Raw genomic sequence first — 26262 nt, forward strand, 5'->3', positions numbered from 1 at the left:
GGCGACTTTTGAAGTTCCAGTCCCCAAAGACCTGCTTTTATGCAGCACACCCCCATTCACTCAGCTTAGCTGTCAATCAAACATGCTAAGTGGTGAGCCGGCCGGCTCACCACTTGGGCCAATCACACAAGAGTGCGACTTGAGTTACCAAGGTAACTCAGTCGAGGGTGCCTAAACCCCCTCCCACACCCCCTCTGGTACCCAGACAGAGTGGCACCACTTTTGGAGCCTTCTGTGGAGAAGCCCGCCAAAAAGTGGAAGAAAGGGCTCAACTTGGGTTGGAGTCACAGAAGAGAACACAAACGCCATTTTAGAATGGAGTCCTGGCAAAAATACCAACCAGCGAATTAATATTAAATAAATAAACCAGCGGTATGTTCGAGGCTATGAGAATTAAATAATTAAAGTTGGTAGCCTCAAATAATGGGAAAATCCCATAGGGATATATTCGCGGTCGAATATAAAAAGTAGTATCCACTGCCACCAGCCAAAACTCGATCAGGGGAGACAGAGACGTGGCCCCTCGACTAACAGACCCCGGGCATTTGAATTGCCCCGACCAGTATGTCCACAATATGATGGTTTGTACTGGTTTCTGTTCATAATTTGGGACTAGTAAAGCCAATGGTGACTTTACATGCCCTGGGAGACAGTAGTCAGTCCCAGGGTATGGAGTCTATGGTGGGGTGTCACTATGACACCCCTGTGTTACTGCACGGAGGGTGCTGTGTAACACACATAGGAAAAATACATGAGAGCCTATGGAGTAAAGGACCCCATAGGCCATAAAACACATTAACAGTCAAAGGAACACCATAAATCATGTCCAAGAGTGGGAGAAAAACAGTCTCACTCTGGCAGGAGAAAAAAAAACAAACTCCAGAAATCCAGCAAAGCTGCTGGGGGACTCATTAGGTTAGGAAATTCAGCCTAAAGAGAGAATTCTCCCTAACATTAGGTACCATTGGTATGATCTCAAAGCGCTGTGGGTTGAACGCCCTCGGGGACCGTGGTCAGCATTAGTTGACAAGGCGTGTAGCATATAGTGCTTGGTATGTGAGCAGCCAGAGTGAATTGCGCGGGTTGGCTGCATTCTAATGCCAATTGTGGTGCGGTGGATGTGAGAGATCAGTGTAATGTGCGCAACAGGGAGGGTGATCTCCAAGTCTGCATTCTCGCTGCAGTGGGGCATGTATGAGAGATTATGTGTGCCGCTAGGCTGATTTCTTTGTGGGGTATAGCTGCATTCTACCAGGCTGTTGAGGTGTTCTATGAGCACTATAATTATGTGTGCAGCTAGGCCGAATTGATCAAGGGATCTAGGTGCATTCTATTGTTTGTTGATTTAAAGCAGAGAGTGAGCATATTGGTAGGAATGAGTGTCTGTGGTTATCAGTGGGTGGCCCCCCCTACTTGGGATGCTTTCGGAGATCAGTGCGCCGGCCGTGTCTGCTCTGGTGGTCTGTGGCAGTGGATTCTAGAGTGAGGTAAACTGGCCAGTGAGGGATCTCGGTTGGGGCAGTCCTTTTCCAGGTGCTCTGTAGTCAGACTCCGAGGGCCCATTTTCCAGGTCCCTGGAGGGATTTTGAGCTGGGTTGTTGGGTGCCTCTTGGGTTATTGAATGAATCTCCGGAGAGTTTAGTCAGCATAATTACTTCTGTGCTTTCAGTGCAGCGTTGTAGGCTCATCTTCCTAGGTAGGAAGAAAAAGCCCCCCTTTCTGCAATTTCTCACAACTCGATGTCCCTTTCCTGTGGTCAGAAAGGAAAAAGAATCAGACCATGCACCATGTAGCTTCGGAAGAGCACAGATTGTTTTTTTAAAAAATGTTTTTATTGTTTTAATCAAAAATAAGATTTTTACAATATGATTGTCTCTTCGTGTGTCTCAAAGCTTGCCTCCCATCCTTGAGTTTATATCGATTGAGCGAATTGCGATTCGACTATACTCCAGCAAGTCTCTTTGGGTTATTCTTTGTCTTTTAGTAGCTCAGTCACGATGTATTCTAGTATTTCTGCTGTGATTATTTGCCAGCTGGTTCTGTCGCCACCTATGAGTCTACACCACCATGTTTGTTCTTCCATCAGAGGGTCATCTCTTGATGCATGCAAGATGTACCGTTGTCTTATTGAGCGCGTCGCGGGACAGACCATCAGGAGATGTCGAATAGTTTCTTGTGGTGGAGGCACAGAGCCTTGGCAGAAACGACAATTTGCAGTTGCTGATAGACCTCTTATGTGCAAGATTTCATTTGTTAAGAGATTTAGTCGTGCTCTTAATATCAGATTGCATGCACGTCTGTTTGGAAATTTCTTTATGAAGTTTTGCAACTCGTTCAATTTTTTTGTATTGCCAGGGAGATGAGGGGTGAGCCTTTGGGTCGCAGCTAATTTGGTCGTCTTTGCCCAGTATGCTTCCTTCAATTTTCGCAGAATTTTGCATGTATTATGGATGAGGTCCTCTTCGTCCGAGGCAATGGTGTTCAAGAGCAAGGTGTTGTTTTTTTGCCAGGTTGTTAACATCTCGGATTTGCCTACATCCATCTCACGCTTAATCATTTTGTAGATTTCGTTGCCATCGACCATTCTGCACTTTCTGTATAGCATTAGTGTGTTGCAATTCACTGTGCATTCCATGGACTGGAGGCTCAGCTCACGTCTGATCACCACTCCTGAGGTAGAGTTCGGGAGCTTGAGCACTGATTTCCAAAATGAGGCTTCCAATTTGGGCCAGATTTTTTTGGGGATGGTTGGCATGGCCTCAGTGCCATATGTTACAGCGGGCACCACTTTCATTTTATAGAAGTTGAGTGTTGGCTGTAATGAAAATTTCCCATATTACGGTCGATTGTCTTAGCCTGAGCGGCTAATTTTTTGCTCTTCTTAAACAACACTGTTTGCATGGTGATTTCACTTTTTGAGCTGTCAAGTTGTACCCCCAGGTACTTGAAGTTCTGGACATTTTCGATTTTTGTATCTCCGAGAAACCATTTTAGGTTTTCGATTTTCTTTTTCCTCTTTTGCAGGATCAATACCTTGGTTTTACTTCTATTAATTTCCAAAAAGTTTTCACTTGTGTACTCTTGTAGACCGGTAAGTTGCCGTTGCAGGCCTACCGGTGTCTGGTCGATTAATGTGAGGTCGTCAGCGTATAGGAGTCGTTCTATCGTAGAGTTTCCAATTTTGTTGGTAAAGCATGCATAGTGGTTGTGCTTTCTTGTAGATCGCCTATATAGGCTAAAAATAGAGCTGATGCTAATGGGCATCCTTCCTTGACTCCCCGTGTGATCGGAATTTCGTCGGATAGGTCACCTTCACGACTTAGACGCACCCTCATCGAAGTGTTATTATGCAAGGCTTGTATGGGAGCCAATATGTCTTCTGGACAATTCCAGTCTCTCAGTTTCGACCAAAGGCGGTGTTTCTCAATGCGGTCGAAAGCCTGCGTGAAATCGACGAATGCGACAAAGAGCCGTAGGGCTCTGCTTTTCAGTATGCTATAGATCAATATGTTGGCTGATGTCCCGGCGTTTTTTTTTAAGCCTCATTGCAATTGGCTGAAGCGTCCCAGGTTTGAAATTTCCTGAGAAGTAGGGAACCAAAAACTTTACCTATGCAGTCGAGCAGCGCTATCAGCCGAAAGTTCATAGGGTCCTTTATGTCTCCCTTTTTGTAGATGGGAATTATCAGTGCTGTGGTCCACGATTAAGGCACAGAATTCGACGCTGCACAGCGTTGAAAAATCGCGCTGATAAAGGCAGCCCATTCTTTGGGGTGTGCTTTGAGTTCAAAGTTGGTAAATCCGTCTGGGCCGGGCGCTCATGAGTTTTTGATAACTTCTAGGATATCCTCTTTGTCTTCTAGATTAATCCATTTTGCATTGTGGTGCTGACACTCCCCTGTGTTTTCTGGTGTGACAGATTTGAACACTTTGGCGAAGTGTGTTTCCCAGGTGCATTGAGGGATGTTGTTTGTTATCAAGTTTTCTACCGGAGATTCTGTTGCTTTCAGTAAGGACCAAAAGTCTCTGGCGTTGTTCGTTGTTAGTGCTTTGGTGATGTTTTCTGCGTCCAGCTGATATAGGTTGCTTCGCTGGACTCGTACCCAGGCTTTGTACTCTGATTGCAGGACTTTGAGTGTGGCGTTGCCGTCTGCAGTTGGCTGGGTTTTTTTTGCATTCCTTATGGGTCTTCTGTACTCACGTCTTCTGGCTACCAGGTCGAAGTTGTAGATGTGTTTTTTGATGACACCTGTGGTCTTCAATCTTGTTTTTGGGTGTGCGTATGCCACAAGCAGTGGTTGGTAATCGACTGCTTTAATTTCTGTCGTCTGGACGTCTCCTTTTTATCTGTGCGTTAGTTCTTTAATCGCAGCTGTACTTAGTTTGAGCGTGTTCCTTGGGCATTGTTCTCAATGTCCATGCCTGCTCCTAGATTTTTTGCACTGTGAATTAACCAGCAGGTCTCTAGGAGGTTGTGATCGCTGGGAATTGTATGTCGTACATTAAAGTAGATGGTGTTGCTTAGTAGCGGTTTGGAAACAAATATGTAGTCGATTGTCTCACTCGACTCTGCTCGTTCCCAGGTCAGTATTCTGTTTGGTTGTGGGAAGGAGACATCGAGATTGTGCAGTTCGCGAGATTGAGTCAAGTCGAGCCACGCTGTGCCACGCTGTTCAGCTGCTGTGGGCTGTTTTTTCGCTCGGGTATTGCAGACCGCATTTAAATCGCCACATATCATTAGGGAGGTCACTAACAGCTTGGCCATTGTATCGTCAATCACCTGTTCGCACATTGTGATGAAACTTTCTTCACTGATTGCCGCCGGATTCCAGTATGTGTTGGCAATGACTATTATATTCTCTGTTTCTTTGGTGTTATTTTTTTGTTTCCATGTAACACTTACTGCCAAAATGGACAGATTTGCGATCAGGGTAGGTCCAATGGAAAGGCCACTACAGGTGCAGCACGCGATCATGAGCCCCGAAATCGGTCGTCCTAAATGTCCCTTGACTGCTGGGGACAATACTATTAGGAATCCCTCTATAGTTGGGAGGCTTGTTAGCCATGTCTCCTGGAGACATATGATATCATATTCTCCAAGGTTGACGTCTCCTGGTACTGTTAGATGCGAATGCCCTCTTGTATTCCACAAGCATATCTTTACTTTATGATACGGGTCTTCTTCTTGTTGTGTTGCTGTGGGGTTGTGCTCTTTGTCGATGGATTGCTATTTTTTCTGATGCATTGTGAGAGCTTTTGGTAACCAGGCCCAAATCCCTTGTTTGTCGTCTACATGTTGGGGCATATCCGTTGATGTGGAGCTGATTTGCACTGTTTGTAAGATGGTCTTTTTTGTTGCGCTTGGTTTGCCCTGTGAGTATTGTTCTCTGTCTCCTCGGTGGTCGCAGGCATGACTCGTATTTTTCGGATTTTCCATCTTCTTGGCTTTGTCTTTGCTCTTTCGTCGTTCATATGTTTTGTTAGAAGAGTCTAGGTCCTTATGTTGGTTTTTCAGGGCACGCTGTCTTTCCTGCCTTTGTTCGGAATTATTCCGATTGTTTCTGTTGTTGTTGTTTGTGCGTGTAGTATAGATGTTGTTATTTCCGCTCATTGTATTGTTCTCTTTTTCTGTATGATTCTCTTGATGTGTTGTAGCTTCTAGATTGAAGCCAAGGCTGTAGAATGTGTGCTTGCTTTTATAAATCTGATTGTAAATTGTAGAGGATCCAATATATATAAGTGTTTCCGCTTTGTACCTGTCGTGCCAGGGCTCAATAATGAGTAGATCTTCTGTCTTTATATCTCTCAGTTTGGGAATTTGGTGTAGGATCGACATGACTGTTTTTCTGTTTAGCATGAGTTCGTCCTTGTTGCTAGATCGTTGCGTCATTTGTATAATCCCCTTTGCCTTTGTGCACTTATCGTTGTGTCTCTCGTGAGTGTCTGTTCTTGATCTGTAGTTAACTTTTTTACTGACTCTGTCTGGTTCATCTCTGGACCTTGTTTGAGCATTGGGATCATTTTTCGTGTACCGCAGATTTCGTGTTCCTTTTCTTTGGAGTTGGTTTTTCATTTTGAGAGGCGTGACGTTTAGATTCCGATTCTCGCAGTTGTTTGGGATTGTGAACTTGAGTCCCTTTGCGAAGACTTGGAATCTGTCTTTCGTTTTGAGAAGTGTCACGTTGTACTTCTGGTTCTTGAGATTGTTTGTGAGAATGGGCTTGCGCCTTCTTGGTTTTGTCTTGAAATGTTTCATGTGATAGACGGTTACGTTTTTCTTCAAAAGTTTCCAAATCTTGAATGAAGTGCACCATGTTTTTTTTTCCTTTTGATGTTGATGGTGTTTCGCTATCAGACGATGATGTATGTATCTTGTCTTTTGCGCTTGGTGCAGATGTTGTGACTAGCGATGTATCGTCATCTGAATAGACACTGACGTTCATTAGAATGTCATCTTTTAGCAAATCCGCTGATAAGGTGGACGAGTCCGTTTCCGGCTGCTTGGAGTTGGAGTGGATGACTTTACTGCATATAGGATGTGGAATAATGCTGTGTGAAATGCTCGTGGGTTGAGCTTGTGCCTGTATGTTGGATGACTGTTTTGGTTGGTCAGCGTTATCGTACAGAGTAGTGTTGCTGTGGATCTCAGGTTCCTTGGTCTTTGAATTGGCTTTGCCAAAAATTAGATATGCCATCTCGGGAGCCTCAGTTGCAGTCTTAGAGTTTGCGTTTTTTTTTGTCTACGACTAATACCACCGAGGATGTACTGGGTTTAGAGGCTGAATAAGGTGTTGTTTCATTTTCAATTCCTGGTTTTGTGAGATTCTGTACCGGCACAGGTATCGTTTTGTTGTCTATAGTTAAATCAATGATTGGTACCATTTGGGAACCTGAGTCTTTGCTTGCTGCTGTGGTGAGAGACTTGTTGTCGTGTGCAGCTTGTTTTGCCATTTTTGTTATGATTTTCTCTATTAGATGGTTCGCCAGTGTGTCCAGTCTGTTGTCATGAGCGTTTTGCTCATCGTTTGCTACAATGAAGGCCTCCAAGTGAGTTACTTTGGTTAGGATCGTGGCTATCATGGATTGTTGATCTTTTGCGGTGTCATTGATCGCCTCGTAAAGTTTACAGAAAGGGGCTAAGGCAATCGTTTTGGTGGACATTATGCTCAACAAGTCTCATTTTTTGGTTGGTGTTTCAGGAATGAGGAGAACAGGTTGCGCAGACTGGGCCTTTCCCGGGGTGTGAAGTTGATCGCTAGATCTTCGTCTAGGCGTTTGGCACTGGTTCAGGTGGCTCTATGGCGTTTTTCCTTTTGTCAAGGGTCCTGGCCTGTTCTTTTTCTTCTTCCCATCGTGGTCTTCCAGCGAGTGAATTTATAATGTTGGAGACTTTCACTGCATGCAGCTCATCTTCAAGCAGTGGTGTTGAAATCGCCAGCCCACTATGGATATCTTCGTCAGGACAGGAGCCTACATTGTGTTGCTTGTCATGTGACTGCGAGGGACCGCCGAGCTGTGGGAAGGTTAGGGCTTCAGTTTCGGTTGCTGGCCAGGACATCTCTGCGGCTGGTTCCAAGTTAATTATGGCTTCTGTTGGTACAGGCCGCCCTTCTTTGAAGCTTTCCTTATTGCAACTGTGATTGTTGACGGCTTTGCCATTTATCGCTGTCTTTGCCGAAATCTGTTGTTGCGGCAAGACTAGACGGGTTTCTTGAACAATTTCACTGTTGAAATTTGCTTGAGGGGCGAGGTCGTTCCTGGCCGTGCTTCTGGCGAGGCCGCACATGGTGCAACCAAAGGAGAGGTTTGTACTGTCGCCAGAGGAACTTGAGTTGCGGTTTTTCTGTCGTCAATTTTGCGTTGTTTATAGCAAGGGAAATTTCCCTTGACAGCGGCGAGCATTTCATCATCGGTAAGTTCTCTGTAGTCTTTGTTTTTGTTAATAGCTGGGTTTGAAAAAATCAGTTAATATCCGCATTGTGGTTGGTTTTGTTGTAGTACCAAGACTTTTTGTGGTGATCGCCCTGCCTTTTTTGTTTTGTGATTGTAATTTTTTTCACCCACTGTTTTTTTCCTGGCAAGGTCCATTTCTTTTTTTTGTTTGCTTTCCTAGGTCTTGCAGACTGTCCACTGTTCTCTGTAGATCTCTTTTTGGTGTTGTGAGTTGGGGTTGCCTCTGACGGATGAAGCTCTGTCACTGCCAGATCAGGTGTGATAGTATTTAGCTCTGGCGAGCCGTCTGCTGAGGCGTGTACTTGTGCAGCTGTAATTGACACGGAGCTTGGCTCCGCCCTTTCACTTTCTGGAGCCGTCACAATACCGACTTCGACCACCATCGCGCGCTCATGGGCATGCACGGCCCCCGCATCAGATCGCTTAGAGGACAGGGCTAGTGGATTGTCCACCTCTGTGCATCTGCTTAGCCCCTGCGACGAGACCATTGCAGGGCGCTCACCAGCCGGCTCGACGTCTGCAGCATCGGCACGCTCCGCCCTCCCTCCGGAAGGCATTAGCGGGGCGGCTTTAGAGTCGTCCTGCCGCGGGGGCGAGTTCTCTGCACTAGGGTCTCGGCCATGTAGCAGTGCCAGCGTGCAGCTCGCGTCCATGACGACAGGCACAAAAGCTGCATTCCTTGTTTCGCATCAAGCATTAGACCTGGCAAACAAACGTAAGCATCCCAGCCCCAATGATTTTCAACGGGAAACAATGGGGAGCAGATGTCATCTGTGCACAATGCAAAATGCAAAGAACAGCAGAAAACGCCAAAACTATTGGCATTGCCAATGCTTGTTATGAGGTATTGTGAGCTTAGGCCCTTTTGTATTCATGGATTTGCTACACTTTAGTCTGTGGGGAAGAGTTATGTTATTTTGCCTACATTTCTAAAGCGCACCTACACCGTCTAGGGCATCATGGCGCTGATGAGTAAGAAACCGTACAAGGAGCACTCAAAGAGACCGCAAGGGTGAGAAGGTTCATGATTCAATGTCTTCTTGTTCTTTTTTTGAGATAGTGGAGCACTGAACAGTTTTACCAGCGACACCAGGGCTATTTGTTTGCAGTCAAGATTGGATTGAAGAGGAGATGGGGGTCTTTCAGGAGAACTGCCAGAGCAGTTGAGTTGAGAGACATGTGTGAGTTCTGTGGTACTCCGAAACCGGGGACGTCGAAATACAGTTTGGTGGTGGTTCAAGAGCAAGCGCCTTTAAATATATTATTTTAACTGACAGGTGGATTCTTTTTCAACCAGCGTAGCAAGCCCATGGAGTCCCTTAATGAGGCACCATCTACCTGGATCTTTGAGGTCTAGAGTTTGTCCTTTTAGTAAGAGGGGAAATGAGTTTGTTTTTTGTGCCGCTTGAAAGAGAGCTCTTGATGAATGAGGTCACAGGGCAGGTGATGACGTCTGTATGAACACCTCTGATGACCAATAGGTGGTTGCCAGCTGCATCTTTACAGTGTCTCAGGGATTAGCACTAGGGTCAGGGTGACTTACTTAGGGTCAAACTTGGGTTTCTTACATTGTCTGGGGGTGGAGGGGTCTGCATGTCTTTGAGGCCCAGTTGGGGGAGGAAGTGAACAAGGAAGGTTTCTTTACTTAATTTTTCAACTTCCTCAATAATAGTAAAGAAAAGGCATTGGCAGAGTTCCTGGGTTTAGGGAGCGAAGATGGCAGTACAATAACGTGTGTCTTGTACTCATTCGAGCCACCCAGTCTTTCATCTGATTCTAGTGTTTCCCCTGCAGAAAGGGAAAGTGCCCTTAGGGCAGCATGGAATCCTTTTCAAAATGTACTTAAAGATCTGTGGGGAGGGGAGGGCAGGCTCCTATGACCCTTTTTAAAATAGAAAATAGATTTTCACTATGACCAATGCACACAGATTATCTGCTAATATGGCTATGGATTACAAATGGTCGTTTTTTTCTTTATTGGCTCATAAGAAAAAGTACCTCATTACATAGACCTGCAATATGTCTGTAATGTTTACTGTTCTGTTTAATGTTCTGCAGCTATTATTTAAAAGGCATAAATGAAAAACAAAGTCCTTGAGGTTTACATCCTCTGACATGCAATGCAACTACCCATGTGAATTGTGGAAAGGGACTACTGACATCAGCAGCTCTCATGACTCCATTCCAACAGGTTTCCAGGACCAAATGCTTAACTGGGTACCAAGCGTCAGGCCCAATTCCTCGTTTTATAATGTGCAGAAGTATCCCGGTGGCTACACATAATGCAGATATGTCCACACTCTGTCCCATGTGTCTATGTTCATGTGAGCAGCTCCACAGAACAACCACCAATGAAAAAACAGGGAGGTGCTTCCATGCTGGAGCCGCGAGATGTTGGCGGGGGAGGGCGGGAGGCAATATGAGGAAGAAGATTTCCTGCCAGTGCAGAGAGAGGACGGTAAACAGTACTGCGGCACCTTCATGTCAGTTGCGTGGATGCAGAAGAAGTGTTGGGGACACCTCATTAATTTGCAGTTGAATGGAATGCGGAGTGCGTGATGTGAATGTACGGTACGTTCTCAATGTCATGTGGGAGATGGCGGGCCTAGTAGACAGATGGACCAGTCACTTACTAATGAATGTACTTACATGTAACTTATCTGAAAGTAAGATGACCAATAAAGCAATAAATATACAAAAGAAGTACTACAAGCTCCTGCTATCTTTGTTAATACAGATATCAATTGGGTGGAAAGAGAATCCTTGCAGAGCTGAGAACGGCAGACCAGAGATTCCTGTCCAAAAAGAGAAAGGGTTCCATCCGAAGTGGAGAGATGCCGACGATCGAGATCAGGGGGGTGTAGAAAGATTCCTGCGAGGGGGGAGAGATGCTGAGGAACAGTCCTTTGTGTAGAGAAGCATTGCTGGAGAGATGGACGGAGCAAGCCAAATCCACAGATATATCCTTCCGTGACCTGTAGCTGGATGTGGGATACTGATGCTGTAAGCAGTGGCGATGAGGGAGAACAGCTCACCGGTGGTAGAGAACAGTGACACACAGCTGAGAGAAGGAGTGCCCCATAGCCCCATCTGACCAGAATCCCAAGAACGAACCGGGAAGGTAGGTGAAAAAATCGGACCAATGAAACACAGCAGAGGGAGCTGCGAGTGAGAGTAGCGGCATGCTGCATTTTCAAAGCTGAGGTTAAGATTCTCAAACATATGGCATAGAAATTGAAAACTGGGATCGGAATCCAGAAAACTGAGTGCATTTTCACAACTTGATTAAATGAATATTCGGGCACAAGGAGAGACAACCCAATGAATTCAGGAACTTGAGGGAAAGATTCCCAAATGTGCCAGCACAATTGAGGATTGAGATCAGAAGGGAGGAAATCAATGGCATCCTGGGACCTAGAGGGGTGGTTCCCACATATGTAACAGTACCAATAAATACTGGGGACAAAATAAAGAGCAGCCATAAAGAGCAGCCATTACATTATGAAACCTGAGGTGAATGGTTCCAAGAGGACAACAGCGAAGTTGAATAATAGGAACAGAACTCTGGCATTCTCGAAACAGATGAGTAGGTTCTCAGATATGAAATAGGGAAAATAAACATCATGAACCAGTGGGTGAAGACCTATTGCACACAGGATCCTGCAATATCCAACAGTTCAACACAGCCTACAAGGTACTAGTGTGGATCGAAAATAATGAAGACACACCAACTCCTCGACCTTGCTGTGAAGGTTCCTAAACCAACCTCAGCAGACTCCTTAAGGACTCCTAAATGAATTATCAATGAACTTCCTAACCATTGTCCTTCAAGGGATACAAATTGAATTTCCAGAGCCAAGACTCTTGTTTTATAGGAAAAGAGCACCTTATGGAAGGCTGGTGCCGTGCAGCAGCACGGGCACCCCAAAGCATGCAGGCCCCACCTGTAAACACTGTAAGTCTCAGATCTTCATCCAACCCCTAATGATATGGGCATCACAAAGCAGATGAACTGCAATGGGCACCTCAAAAACCAAGGATGTCTTTGGAAGATTCTCTTTCATGTTTATGATTGGAGGAAAGGCTGATCAATTAAAAAGACAACATGGCTGATACAAACACACTGCGCTCTAGTCCTGGCTGTCTGTTTTTTATCAAATTTCCAGAAGAATTCACACACATATTCATAGGGACAACTTCATACCTCATGGCATTGCTGTCTTTCGCTGCTTTGATTGTATGGATCTGCGATGCTATCACAGACAGGACCTCCATGTCAATGCGATTAAATTCATCAAAGCAGCACCAGGCTCCGGACTGAGCCATCCCAGAGAAGAACTTTCCCATCATCTGAAATAGTAAAGAGACAAGATCGGTACCATGGCTTAGCATCCCTAACATTTCTCAAGTCTGTATTTAACCCCAGATTTCTGCATAGCTAGAGATAGTTAGCATCTATTGAAAGCATTTGATTTGATCTAGCTCATGGATATTAGTTTGAAATCTCTGTATCCTAAATACAGTGTCTTGACCTGCCCAGCTCCTCAAGAGGCACTGATATGCAATTAGCAGAGTGCATTAAACAAGCATTGACAAAGTCAGTATGTTCTGCCTTTGCTATGGCACATGAACACATACACACACACAGAAAACATACAAACCAACCCACATGAACACAATGACATCGCACACAGGCAAATACAGTGCACAAAAAACACAAACCGGCGCATGTGAAAGTACTCCCACCATTGGTCATGTTTGACCATTCGATGCCTAGGCATACCTTTCATCTTCCAGGCAGTGCTATGATATGCCCAGGTACTTCCACAACATGCCAGGAATTTCCATCATATGCCCATATTTCTTGCCATATTGCCAGTTGCCAATATCCCAGGTACACCTTCCTTGAGGTTGGTATTGCCATCGCATATCAATACAAGCGTTGTCTTGCACAGAATGTTTTACGGTAGTGCCGCACCCAACTTCGTTAATAAGGACTTCAACTTCAAACAGTAGGCTGAAAAGGCCTTTCTCAACCAGCACACACTCAGGATAAAAAAGGTCTTTGCATCATGGCTGAATTGCAATCACAAGGTCACCTCATATGACAGGTATTGCCATCATACACCCAGGTACTTCCCTAATACGGTAGGCATTGCGGACATGGGCCAAGTGAAGGCGTTGTGCTTGCCGTTTTCAGCACATGCCCAGAGAATCTTTTGACACTCCAGGTATTTCCATCATAGGTCCAGCTACTCTCCCCACATTCTGGATTTTGCCATCATATTTATTTATTTATTCCTTTATATAGCACGCCAAACCCACAGACATCTGGTTGCTGGTTTGCAGAAATACATGCATGCGTACAGTTTATTTATTTATTTGAAAATGTATAAAGTGCGAACTAAGGCCAGGAAAAGGGGTTTAGGCTCTGTAGGGAAGGCAGTGAGTCTAGCAAGAAAAAAGACCCATACACTTAAGAAATTAGCACATTGGAGAATCAGAACAGATATGTTTTTAGTGCCCTAAGGAAAGGAAGATACTCCTCAATGTTTCGTAACGAGAGGGGGAGAGAATTCCAAAGTCTGGGTGCTAGAACGGAGAGCGACTGGCCGGGCACTGGGGACTTTCAAGAGCCGCTGGTCTGCAGATCGCAGATGTCTGGTAGGGCGGTAGTGTTAAATCTTCTTCTCGAGATATTCAGGGCCAGAATTGTGCATAGCACGATGAGTAATGCAGAGCGTCTTAAAGTCTATCCTAGATGCCATTGGTAGCCAGTGGCGATGACGTAGGAGCTACGATGACAGTGTCATCCAGGGTGCCTTCGGCACTAATCTGGCTGCCGAGTTCTGAAGCACCTGCAACCGCTGGATTTAGTATTTAGATTTCCCCAGATAGATTCCATTACAATAATCCAGGGACCCGATAATAGTGGAGGTAACCAGCGTCGTCGGACAAGAAGGTGCGAGCATAGGAATAATTTCTCTCAAAATGTGTAACTTCCCAAATCCTCTGCTGCAGATTGCCGAGAGCTGTGCTTCACGCAAACCATCAGGGACGAGCTTCACCCCTAGACGTTTGACAGATGGACAGGCAGAAGCGCAGGTGCACCATGTGGACCAAACAGCAAGTTTTGCTGCCATTTAATTTAATACAATAGCACAAGGTAGAGGGGAAGTAATCAGCAGCAACCAGATATTCTCACAAAATACACATTTTATTCATAAGTATTAAGAAACATCATAAAAAACATACAGATGTTAAAATCTAGTAAAAATAAAGTGCAAGTGACACCAAAATAAATGCTTACAATCAAATTGTAACAATTCATCTCTAGTCATTCAAATAGACTAGGTATGAAAACTCTTATTGACAAATTAATGTAGTATATACAGGAGAAAAAATTAGTCAATAACGACCCAAATACATAGACCAGTAGATCTAACCCCTGGTAATATGCCTCGACATGTTTCAGTTCCTGTGATTTCTTGAGAACTTTCTTCAGGAGGAAAAGTTGTGATCCGTCACTTTCATTTAAGCATTCACTGCTGCACTTCATAAATCTAAAGTGCTTAACCCAAGAAAAGGTGCTGCTGAAAAACATTTAAAAACACTGCAAATCTACAAATTGAATACAGAAAATGACAGAATAAATCTGTATAAGCAAGGTACTCAGAGAAACAAAGGCATCTTATACCTAGCTTTTAGGGTCGAAGTAGTATAGGGTAAAACTGGACAATGTTCCGTCTTCAAGCACAAAGTGCACCCAATGCAGATTGAAATTCTGTGAAAATACGAATATATCGTATCAGAAAACTACTTTTTAGAACCTACATCAGCTGACTGTCATTTATGAGTCCGTGTTCACATCTATATTACACATATAATGCTACATTCTAGATTAAAAGGTAGAACCCACACCGATCTCGCCTGGGGCGGGGTTGAAGTATTCCAAAAAAAAATGTATACTAGGAAAAACAAAACAAAAGGAAAACAAGACCCTAGGAACCAGGATGACTCTAGTTGCAAAAGGAGCAAAACAACAATGAGGGAAGGAGACTTAGAATGTCTCTTACCTCCAAGTAAGACAGGTGGCGCCAGAAAAGAGTAGATCTAGTCTTGACAGGCAATGAGGTCAGGGCGTGATCCTTTACAATCCTCTCCGTACAATTTGGAGAGAATCAGAGTAGGGGATAGAATCCACTGAGGGGGAAACAGTGAAAAAGAGGAGGTTACAAACAAATGACACTCTGTATTCAAAAACAAAATAATGACACACTCAACCACTAGGAAATGTCAAGTTGCAACAAGGGGCTAGTGCACACCCTTGAAGCAACTAGAGACCCGGAGTAGACCAAATTGAAAGGTCTATGAGACAAAACGCTGCCTCTGTAGTGAAGTTTAGTGCATATTCATGCTTGTATTCATGCTTACCTGCGCTGGCGTAGGTTAAGTGCGTGTCGAGCGCATCCCGCTGTCTGCAAGGAAGATTCAGTCTTCAGAGATCAAATAGAAACCCGCTCTCAATCCCTCGACAAAAAATGCGCGTGTGTTTTAAATGATAGTACCCGGCAGTGCACGGGAGAAAAAAGCCCAAAACAGGAACTCCATCCGCCATATTGGAGCAGTTCCTCTTCGGAAAAGACAAGTCCTTTATTAATGTCTATGAACGTACTCGATCTATTACTACAAAACTCAGACCCCTTTACATATTAGAGTAGTCCCCACGAGAGATCAGCGAGTCCTTTGTTAATGTCCATGAACAGACGAGGTCTGTTACTCAAAAACTCCGGGCCCTAGTGGTGAGAGAGCAAATTACACCATAAAAGGTAAACAAATAGACAGCCCGAAGTTGGCAGGATACATACACTATCTACGCTTATTTGATTTTATGCCACTCAATTGCATCATTAAGCCCGTAGAGATCGCTACGGGTCTGGAAAATAAGCTGTTCTTTTTGTAGAAGTTTAGAATTTTGAATTGATAAGGTTCAGAGTTCGAATTAATGAACATAAAAGCTGCATTAAGGATAAAACTTTACAGGCACCCATGGTAAAACACTTTGTTGAAAAAGCCCATAATTTTGATAGCTTCACGTGGACAGTACTGCTGGTGGTTAGAGCTGACACCTTATCAATTCAAAATTCTAAACTTCAACAAAAAGAACAACAGCTTATTTTCCAGACCTGTAGCGATCTCTACTGGCTTAATGATGCAATTGAGTGGCATAAAATCAAATAAGCGTAGATAGTGTATGTATCCTGCCAACTTCGGGCTGTCTATTTGTTTACCTTTTATGGTGTAATTTGCTCTCTCACCACTAGGGGCCCGGAGTTTTTGACTAACAGACCTCGTCTGTTCATGGACATTAACAAAGGACTCGCTGATCTCTCGTGGGGACTACTCTAATATGGAAAGGGGTCTGAGTTTTGTATTAATAGATCGAGTCCGTTCATAGACATTAATAAAGGACTTGTCTTTTCCGAAGAGGAACTACTCCAATATGGCGGATGGAGTTCCTGTTTTGGGCTTTTTTTCTCCCGTGCGCTGCCGGGTACTATCATTTAAAACACACGCGCCTTTTTCGTCACGGGATTGAGGGCGGGTTTCTATTTGATCTCTGAAGACTGAATCTTCCTTGCAGACCGCGGGACGCGCTCGACACACACTTAACCTATGCGAGCGCAGGTAAGCATGAATACAAGCATGAATATGCGCTAAACTTCACTACAGAGGCAGCGGTTTGTCTCATAGACCTTTCAATTCGGTCTACTCCGGGTCTCTAGTTGCTTCAAGGTTGTGCACTAGCCCCTTGTTGCAACTTGACAGTTCCTAGGGGTTGAGAGTGTCATTATTTTGTTTTTGAATATAGGGTTGGTTCATTTGTTTGTAACCACCTCTTTTTCACTGTTTCTCCCTCAGTAGATTCTATCCCCTACTCTGATTCTCTCCAAATTGTACGGAGAGGATTGTAAAGGATCACGCCCTGACCTCATTGCCTGTCAAGACTAGATCTACTCTTTTCTGGCGCCACCTGTCTTACTTGGAGGTAAGAGACATTCTAAGTCTCCTTCCCTCTTTGTTGTTTTGCTCCTTTTGCAACTAGAGTCATCCTGGTTCCTAGGGTCTTGTTTTCCTTTTGTTTTGTTTTTCCTAGTATAACATTTTTTTTGGAATACTTCAACCCCGCCCCAGGCGAGATCGGTGTGGGTTCTACCTTTTAATCTAGAAATGTAGCATTAGATGTGTAATATAGATGTGAACACAGACTCATAAATGACAGTCAGCTGATGTAGGTTCTAAATAGTAGTTTTCTGATACGATATATTCGTATTTTCACAGAATTTCAATCTGCATTGGGTGCACTTTGTGCTTGCAGACGGAACATTGTCCAGTTTTACCCTATACTACTTCGATCCTAAAAGCTAGGTATAAAATGCATTTGTTTCTCTGAGTACCTTGCTTATACAGATTTATTCTGTAATTTTCTGTATGCAATTTTTAGATTTACAGAGTGTTTTTAAATGTTTTTCAGCAGCACCTTTTCTTGGGTTAAGCACTTTAGATTTATGAAGTGCAGCAGTGAATGCTTAAATGAAAGTGACGGATCACAACTTTTCCTCCTGAAGAAAGTTCTCAAGAAATCACAGGAACTGAAACATGTCGAGGCATATTACCAGGGATTAGATCTACTGGTCTATGCATTTGGGTCGTTATTGACACATTTTTTCTATGTATATACTACATTAATGTGTCAATAGGAGTTTTTGTACCTAGTCTATTTGAATGACTAGCGATGAATTGTTACAATTTGATTGTAAGCATTTAGCTTGGTGGCACTTGCACTTTATTTTTACTAGATTTTAACATCTGTATGTTTTTTATGATGTTTTTTAATAATTATGAATAACATTTGTATTTTGTGAGAATATCTGGTTGCTGCTGATTACTTCCCCTCTACCTTGTGCTATTGTATTTTGTCTCTATTATGCCTTATTGAAGGTAGAGTTTTCTTTTACTACCCTAGGGAGTAATTGTTTTCAGAATGGTTTCCTTCTTATATATTATGCCATTTAATTTAAGCCAGTTCTCTGCCATCCTTTTACTGATCTTATGCAGACAGTCCCGGAATTTACTAGGAGGATCAGTTTGAGGGGAGTTTAGCCTAAACACTAACTGAGTATCACCAGCATAAGTGAAAAAAGAACCCCACACTCAACAATCATATTGGCCAGGAGCTGGACATACTTTTACTTTACTTTTAACATTTATAAAGTGCAACCTTGGACCCATAGGCATTAGGGCTCTGACAAACGAAAACAAAAAGCAGTACATTAGCGGTGACAGAGAAGAGACTCGTAGGTCGGAAAGCCCAGCAAAGAGATCATGCTTAATACAGATTAAAGAGAAGCAGTGAAAGGGCCGAGCCCTGGGGAACCCCACACGTCAGTCTCAAAGTCAATGAGAGACAGTCCTGAAAAGAGATAGTCTGAGATCTAGTCTGAAAAAATTAACTGAACCAGGCCAACGGAGGACCAACCACTCCAGCTAGCTCCGTTCTGGTTAATAGAATATGATGATCCACTGTATCGAAAGCCGCGGAGAGATCAAGGAGAATAAGAACTCCATACTCTTTGCGGTCCCGAAGGAGAGCTATGTTATCCAGTAGAGAAATCATAACGGATTCCGCCCCATAGTTGGACGGAAACAGGACTGTTAAGGGTGAAGGCAGTCATTGTTCTCCAAGAATTTGGAGAACTGACGAGTAATAATACAGTTGCTGAGTTGAAGTCATTGTCGGGGGAAGATAGATTGCTCCCCACAACACTGTAATTACTGGATACTTGATGAGTGGCCAAGTAAGTGGGGTTGCGTGGTGTACAGCTGGGAATGCCATGACACTGAATATTTTCTGAGTGGAAAATGTGGTTATCGAGTACTAGCAGATCAACATCCCTCATGTTTTTCAAAATGCCAAGTCTCTGAATAGTTGATGAGGGGCCTTGCAGCGGGGTATGGCACTGTGCAGACCATTTCAGCTGCCCTGCTGCTCACCCAGAATTCAGTGCCATGCCATTTCCCACTTTTCCACAGTAAGTTATTTGATGACCCACCCGGTCCAGAAGAGTGGTTGCACCAGCCTGCAGACCTAATGAATGCTTTATGGACAGCAAAGTGCCATTGATCACGTATTACAGTGGCTGTTGTGCACAGTACAGTCCCATTTACCAGCAGGGAAGTTAGACAAGGTGGGCACCCTGCAAGACCAGGGACTTCAGTGCACAGCATAAACCAGGATTGGGGGAGTGACACAGCATGGAGGATATGTGCATCCATCACTCGAGATGCCGGGGAAGCGCACAACTATATTCTGGCTGCAATGATGACAGGACTGCAATCCCACACACCACCATTGGCTTATGCAAATGGTAATGTTGCTGGTTTTCAACTGTGGCAAGAATTTCCCTGTGCCAATGACCAAGACATATTACATAGTAATAGGTTATGCCTTGGGCAAGCCAGACCTAAACATGAGTTAACCCAATTTTGGTTTTCTTCGTGATTGTCTATGTCAATAGTTCCACATGCCCACATCAAGGCTGAGAATGCACATGGTGTCCACAATGAAGGCCTCTCTGTTATATCAATGCTGTTTCCCACTCCACTATACCTGCCCCACAGAAACATGTCTTATAAGATTCCTGTAACCAGATTATAAGAATGTGTGAGACACTAGTGGGATTTTGGGAACAATACAGAGAATGTTCGAAACAAATTCTAGGCCACCCTACTAATTACTGAAATATTATCTAAAGGGTATCTAGTAATAATATTGCAGGAAATAATAAAGCAGGTAAACAATACCTAACAGCAGAAATAATATCAAAATAAAGGATAGAAAATGTATTGCTAGGGGTGGGTTTTAGGTGTAAAAAGAAACAGACTTACATTAGAATTGAGATCATGGGGAGGGAGACTAGAAGAGGTAAGGGGGGCACAGTGGTCGACACCCCCCCCCCCCTGAAATTAGGTATTTTTACAGTGTGCACTGTAAAAGGCATTTCGATATTTTGTCTTGCAATACTTTTTGCTCTCTGCAATTGTACGTCTCTGTTAGGCAATCCCAGTGAACCATATAAAGTCTTCGGCAGTATTATTTTAAGATCTGATAAGATACTTGTAAAACGGTACCCAGTCAATTTACCAAAGCAAATTTCAGAGTGGTACATTTCACTGCAACCATAATACTGAAAAATACAGAAAATATTAAATAAATATATATAAGGTAGTGGGGTAAGGGGTTAAGATGGTCGGGATGGTGTGGGGTTATAAGGATAGAAAAACAGAGGGGTGGGGGGGCCCCGGGGTGGGGGGGCCCCCTCCAAATAAAAAAAAAGAACATTTGGTAATATTTTGGTATTTTTGGGGTATTTTGGTTGCAGTGAAATGTACCACTCTGAAATTTGCTTTGGTGATATCACATATCACCAGTAAAACATGTTTGTCTAGGACTCATTTCTGGACAGATGAAGAGGGGAGGAAGACCTTTGATGCAGGGGGTGGGGCATTGACCTGGTACATAGTCACCCATGCCATGCCCTAGCAGGCACATATTCAATCTATTATCAGTCCTGTTACATTTCTGTGCCTTAATGTAGAATGTGGCTTCATAGAGTACAGTCCTTTGCCCAATGGCTGTATGAGGAGCATCTGAGGGACACTGAAATCAGGGAAGTAAGGCCCACAGAGCCCCAGCCCCTTTGCGTAGGGTCAGCACTAGAGGGCCCATCTCGCCTGCTTTGCTCAGTGTGGGCCTGCTTGATGTTGTTAAATGTGCATGGGTGGTTTGTCTGCCCTGTACTTTTCCAGGGCCTTGTTAATTTGCGTCAGCCTGACTTTGTCCATTTCAGTAAGAGTATCCTTGACCAGCTTACATTCATGGTTCACCTGACTCACGCATTAGTAACACACTTTCACACATTGCAAGGCATCGCTTTAGGAAACTAAAACATGTGTTCAGATGCAGTTTTGTTACGCAGTCTACAAAAAGATGCTAAATGTAGCCCAGTGGGTCTTACCTTATAGTCCAAGCCCTCAGAGCAGTTAAAAACAACACAATGTTTTCCAAGGGCCTGCAGACAGGAAGAAAGCAAAATGTCAAACTTCTGTGAATATTATAAAAACATTAATGGTCGCTTTGCAGCGACGCACTAGTGGCGGTTCAATTGAATCACTTCATCATCAAGTTTTTAAAATGATGGGGCAAGGCCCCCATACTCCATAGGCCCCCTTTACTCTTAATATCCCATTTTACCCTTTGATTGCATCTGTTTAGCAGATTCAGTTGAAAACGAGCAAATCCGATGCAAGTGCATCATGTAACTGTATTGTAATGCAAAAACACTGAGGTATGCTCCGTAATGGTCTTGTCTAGTAACAGAGGTTTGTGGCAATAACCACCCACTTGGGCTTTGTGAGGGTGTAGAAGAAGGAAACTGACAAGGAGGGGTCATGATATGGGCTATAATCTTTTATTATAGAAACAAAGAAACCTATCTTCCCCTATATCTAAGGTGCGTGCCCTGCCTCAACCTAAGAAAACGTAGTGGTCCGTCACAATGCCCGTCAAAAGAAATGTTCGCGTTTCCTTCTCCGGGATAATGACTCCCTCCTCCTCCTGCTTAACACTTCAGTTTTATAGCAATGAATAAGTAATTACTCCAATGTTCAAATACAATGGACCAGGGGAATGGCTCCCTTCTCCTGGTTCTCCTGTAAAAGCTTCACACAGTTTCTTTAAGCACTTGAGTAGTCAACTTGAATTAGTCTCCTTACTTCCCCTCCAGGAAGTACTGAAGCTCACAGCCTTGATTTGCTTACACTTGACATTCTGGGAGGCATACTAATCCCAGGATGCTCTGTATTTCTTCTACATGTCTCCTTACTGTGTTCTCCAAAAGTACTACCTTGATGAGGGAGATGTCTCCCGAAGCACTCTGGGTTTCCTGCTGTACTTGATGTACCAGTACCACCAATGAGAGGGCTCCCATTACACTCTGTCTTATTAGTGGTATCAGATGGACCACTGCGATGAGGGAGATGACCCCCTGATGCACTCTGTTGGAACAGTGGTTTTAGGTAGACCACTGCAACGAAGGAGATGATTCCCGATGCACCCTATTTTATTAGTGTTATTTGTTGGGACACTGTGCCAAGGGAGATGAATCCCGCTGCAAACTTTTCTACTCAGGCCACTTCCCAGCGCCCATCCAGTCTTCCCCCCATTTCTGTTACCTGCAGTATGCTTGAGACATGGCTCTGGTTCTTCGCGGGGTCCCGGTGCCTCTCTTCCTTCTTCCTGCATGGCTCCGCGGCAGGCTGGTGGTCTCAGCATTGTTCCAGCCCAGACGGTCCACCACTCTGCAGTCGGCTACATCCCAGCTCCCAGGACGATGCGACAGCGCCCTGCGTTCTGGCGAGATGCTTCTGCTTCACCTTCGGTCTTCCCAGTTTGTACTTCCCAGGTTTGGATTGCATACTGCAAGCTTCTGTGAGGAGTCTCTCCTCGTCCTTTCTTGCTTTCTGCTTTATATTGTTGGCTCTGCCTCTTTAGTATTCTTCATGCTTCCTGTGGGCCACCTCATTCCAGTACTTGATTGTATTTGCATACTGCTATTCCATAGGTTTCCCTTGCCCTTCCCTGTCCCAGTATACTTTACACTTTGCACAGTCATGGCTTTACAATAACACATGGTTCCACTATCAATGATGGGAGAAAAGGGTGAACATGAGGCTAGGGGGGTTGTGTGATAGGGCTTTCAGAGGCTTTTCCCCAGTTGGATGTTCTTATCCCAAGGAGGGAAGTCCCTCACTATGAGGTCCTCCCGAATGTAACCATGCCTAAGTGGACTCTTGGGGAGCAGCCCCACCTCCCTAGCATCATAGGAAAGGGCTCCACTCTGGGGAGAAGTTATGAGAACTGGTGAATCATCGCAGGTTTCAGATATCAACTCACTAATGGATCAGTCCATGCAAGTAAACACTCCTAAAATTCCAGGTGACATTCACAGCTATATTTCTCGACATCTCTGGTTCTTGCAAGTGAATCAGTTGGCAAACAGTTGACACGGATTGCATATGAAAAATACACTGTAATTTACTTTAAATTTCTACCCGTTTGCTGGATTCCATTTGCCTCAAAAGGAGCCTTATAATTTGCAACTAGTATTAAGATAGAACAAGGATTGTTTTTAAACTAGAGCAGATGGCCAGTTTTTGGAAAAAAACTGTGCAAGAGACTCTAGAACAGGGGTCTGCAAACTGTGGCTTTCCAGATATTTTGGACTACGACTCCCATGACCCTTCACAATTGACTCTCCTTGCTACGGCTGATTTAGTTGTAGAAAAAGATATGCCACTGAACAGCTACCCACCTACACACGCACTAGGTGTGTCTAGTTGCAAACGGTGCTACCAATCATGTCAATCAATAGATCAAGACAGGAACAATAGAGATGAACATTTTTTTTTAATCAATGAGTATAAAAAAAACTCAGAACAATTTGCATGTAAAAAAGACAAAAATGCATTTTGTTTACACAAGATATCACATAAAACAACATTCTGTGAAAGTCACTGATTGCAATGAATCAAAGCTACCACAATTCCCATATTCTAACAATATTGTGAGGTTAGTAAGGGTGTGTGGTGGACATTTGGCTGTTTCATATGTCCCTAATTCTTATAACTTGTCCTTGGCTCTGTCGACACAGAGAAATGTGTTTCTGGGAACTAGCAACAATTTTTATAAAGCACTCTATAGCCAACTTAAAACGCTATTAGATGTGTGCTGAACCCGTCTTCATCTAACATCTTGTGTAACATTTCTATGTTACCCTTTCTACAGTTAATGGCTGGTGGCAGTGGTTTACTTTTTCCTACCATTGTGTGTTTTTACCGTGGGCTGTGTTCGCAGTTGCAGTATAGCACCCATGGGTGCCCATTTTGTTAAAATGGCCCAGTCTTATTTTTTTCACCATTTTCTGTTGGAAAGGTCCTTCTTGAGATTTACTCTGTGTGCCACCCAAACCAGGTTTGGTCCCTTTGTTCGTTTTGTCTTTGGCAGGGTTCACTGGTTAAAGCCCGCCTCTGCTCCAGCGTGTCTGGCAGGGCAGGAAGCGAGGAGGTTCCCGAAACACCCTGTGCTTAGTCTCCTTGGTTACAGGAATGCACCCAAAGGTGATTGGCCAGCTGAATGTCAATGGAGGACAGCCACCCTGCTGTGGGAGTGACAGCTAGGCAGCGAATGAATGGGAACATCTTGCATAAAAGGCAAGGTCTTTTGCAAGCAAGGCAGAGTCGACCACTGGACGAAGGAACCAAAGAAAGAAACTGGAAGAGAAGCTTGCTGCACCTCCTGGACCGTTGGTTTGCCCGGTGAAGCCCTGCTGCAGTGCTGACCCTCCTATTTTCGACATCAACTAGAGAAGACCGGAAAGGATGACTTCTCCCCGTGGGTTGGTGGGATCAATTGACCCCAAGCCGAGCTCGATTGAAACCACTCTCTCTGCTGGCTGTACTTCCATTTCTGCTGAAGGAACCGAGCGCCAGGGGAAAGGAACACCAGAATCGAGTGCATCATTTTTAAGTCTGACCCGAGCTCCAGGAAGATCCTCCCGACACCCTTGAAGCAGGGCTGACCAAGCCTGAGCCACCTCAACAGAGTGCTGGATCCCAGAAGCAAGGTAAGTCCACAAGGTGTCCAAGAACCGTGGTTGTCCTATTTGCAAGTAGCTGAAACCGTGAAGTGCTGCTGATCTGAATTGCGCCCAATGCTGCCTCCAACCTTCAAATCGTAGCGCAGGAGTCCCCAGACGTCCTCCCTCGTGTCCCCACAACTGGATCTGCAGGACTACAACACGAACAGAAGCCAGCTGGAACCATTTCTTAAGACCCAACGTACTGTGATCTTAGGGGTACTTACCTCTTGTGTGTCTAGCTTTCTTGCTCTCAGTTGAGACGTGCATTGGCTGCGCTTTGCAGAGTTGCTTTCAGCTTTGCCTTTCACAAGCCTCCCAGCTTGTGGCCCAACAGTGATTTCTTTTTACAACGAAACTCTCTAACATTGTGCAAGACTTTTACCTACCTTCAAGAAGTGCCTCAGCTCCCCTAGACTTTACTCAAGTGACATTGGCTGCTCTGCCTCCCTGAAGACCCTTCTTAACCTCTGACTTTGTGTTTAACTATACCTCCAAAAAGGCATACATACCTCACTGGTATAACTGGGAAAGGGTTCATTTACATTGCATGGGGGGGGGTTCAAAAGTGCTTACCTGTTTGAGAAATGTGTTAACCATTGTTTCCTTCCCTAACCTTTTCCTTTTTGCCACAAATTCAGTATTACCATTTAAGTGTGAAAAGTGATATATTAATGTCCACAGTGTCCTAACTATTGAAGTCACCTCCGGCAAAGGAAACTCTGTGTGCCATCCCAAACGGTTATCTACTTACTTGATTGAACTGAAGAAGTGTATTTTGAAGTTTATTGTTGCCAATTGCTCCATTCAAAAGAAGGCTTATTTTAAAACTGACTGTTAAATGAATAAATAATTAATTAATCAAGAAACCTTGAGTATAAGTGTTATATGAATACTTGTCACTGTGAAACTCTATGTTGCACCCCTGCAGCGCACATTGAACCCTCTTGTAATAAGCCTGGCTGCTCAGTCACTATACCTACTTGTGTAGTACAGCCTATACCAAAGGGTGGGTTACCTATTGCCAAGAGGACAAGGCTGGTATAGTCTCCCACAGGTTTACTACATACAATCTTCCCTAACACTCAGCCCATCAAAACATACATGATTTCACACCAGGGATAAACAATGAGTTCAAAAATGACATCATGGGTGATATGCACCGGGGCGACTCCAGATGAACTATTTTACACACACACACACACACCCCCCCCCCCCTGGGCTTTGGTTAACACACAATACACTGACTGTTCCTCAAAATATATATTGACTTAGGCCTCAGTGCGTGACCAATAGAATTACATTAGACATAAGGAGCACTGGAATCCAGCCTGAAGGATGCTATTAATCTCTGTGGGACATCTACCATGTGCACAGGATGGGGGAACTCTGTGCATGCCGACCTCTGTGGGAGGACAAATCAAACTAGCATTTATACAGTCAGAATGTAAGGACAGGCTCAACTGCATTTGGATTGTTTCAGTCAATCAATGACAAACTAGCCTTAGGCATACATAGGAGGGGCCGCGTGACTCCGCTCTCTTTTCTATCTT

At 44.2% G+C, this 26262-nt stretch overlaps 1 protein-coding gene across 1 annotated transcript in view; it reads right to left on the bottom strand.

The window, feature by feature from the left end:
- DNAH14 (dynein axonemal heavy chain 14) overlaps positions 1 to 26262 on the bottom strand; it is a 2000441-nt gene that overhangs the window by 1312210 nt on the left and 661969 nt on the right. The window contains exons 30-31 of the mRNA XM_069608705.1: positions 21032 to 21085; positions 12157 to 12302 (exon numbers count right to left, since the gene is read on the bottom strand). Of these exons, the coding sequence (XP_069464806.1) occupies positions 12157 to 12302; positions 21032 to 21085 (200 nt within the window). The remainder of the gene's footprint in view (positions 1 to 12156; positions 12303 to 21031; positions 21086 to 26262) is intronic.

The sequence above is a fragment of the Ambystoma mexicanum genome, chromosome 4q (genome assembly GCF_040938575.1).
Source record: "Ambystoma mexicanum isolate Mex_15411 chromosome 4q, UKY_AmexF1_1, whole genome shotgun sequence".
Taxonomy (NCBI): Eukaryota; Metazoa; Chordata; class Amphibia; order Caudata; family Ambystomatidae; genus Ambystoma; species Ambystoma mexicanum.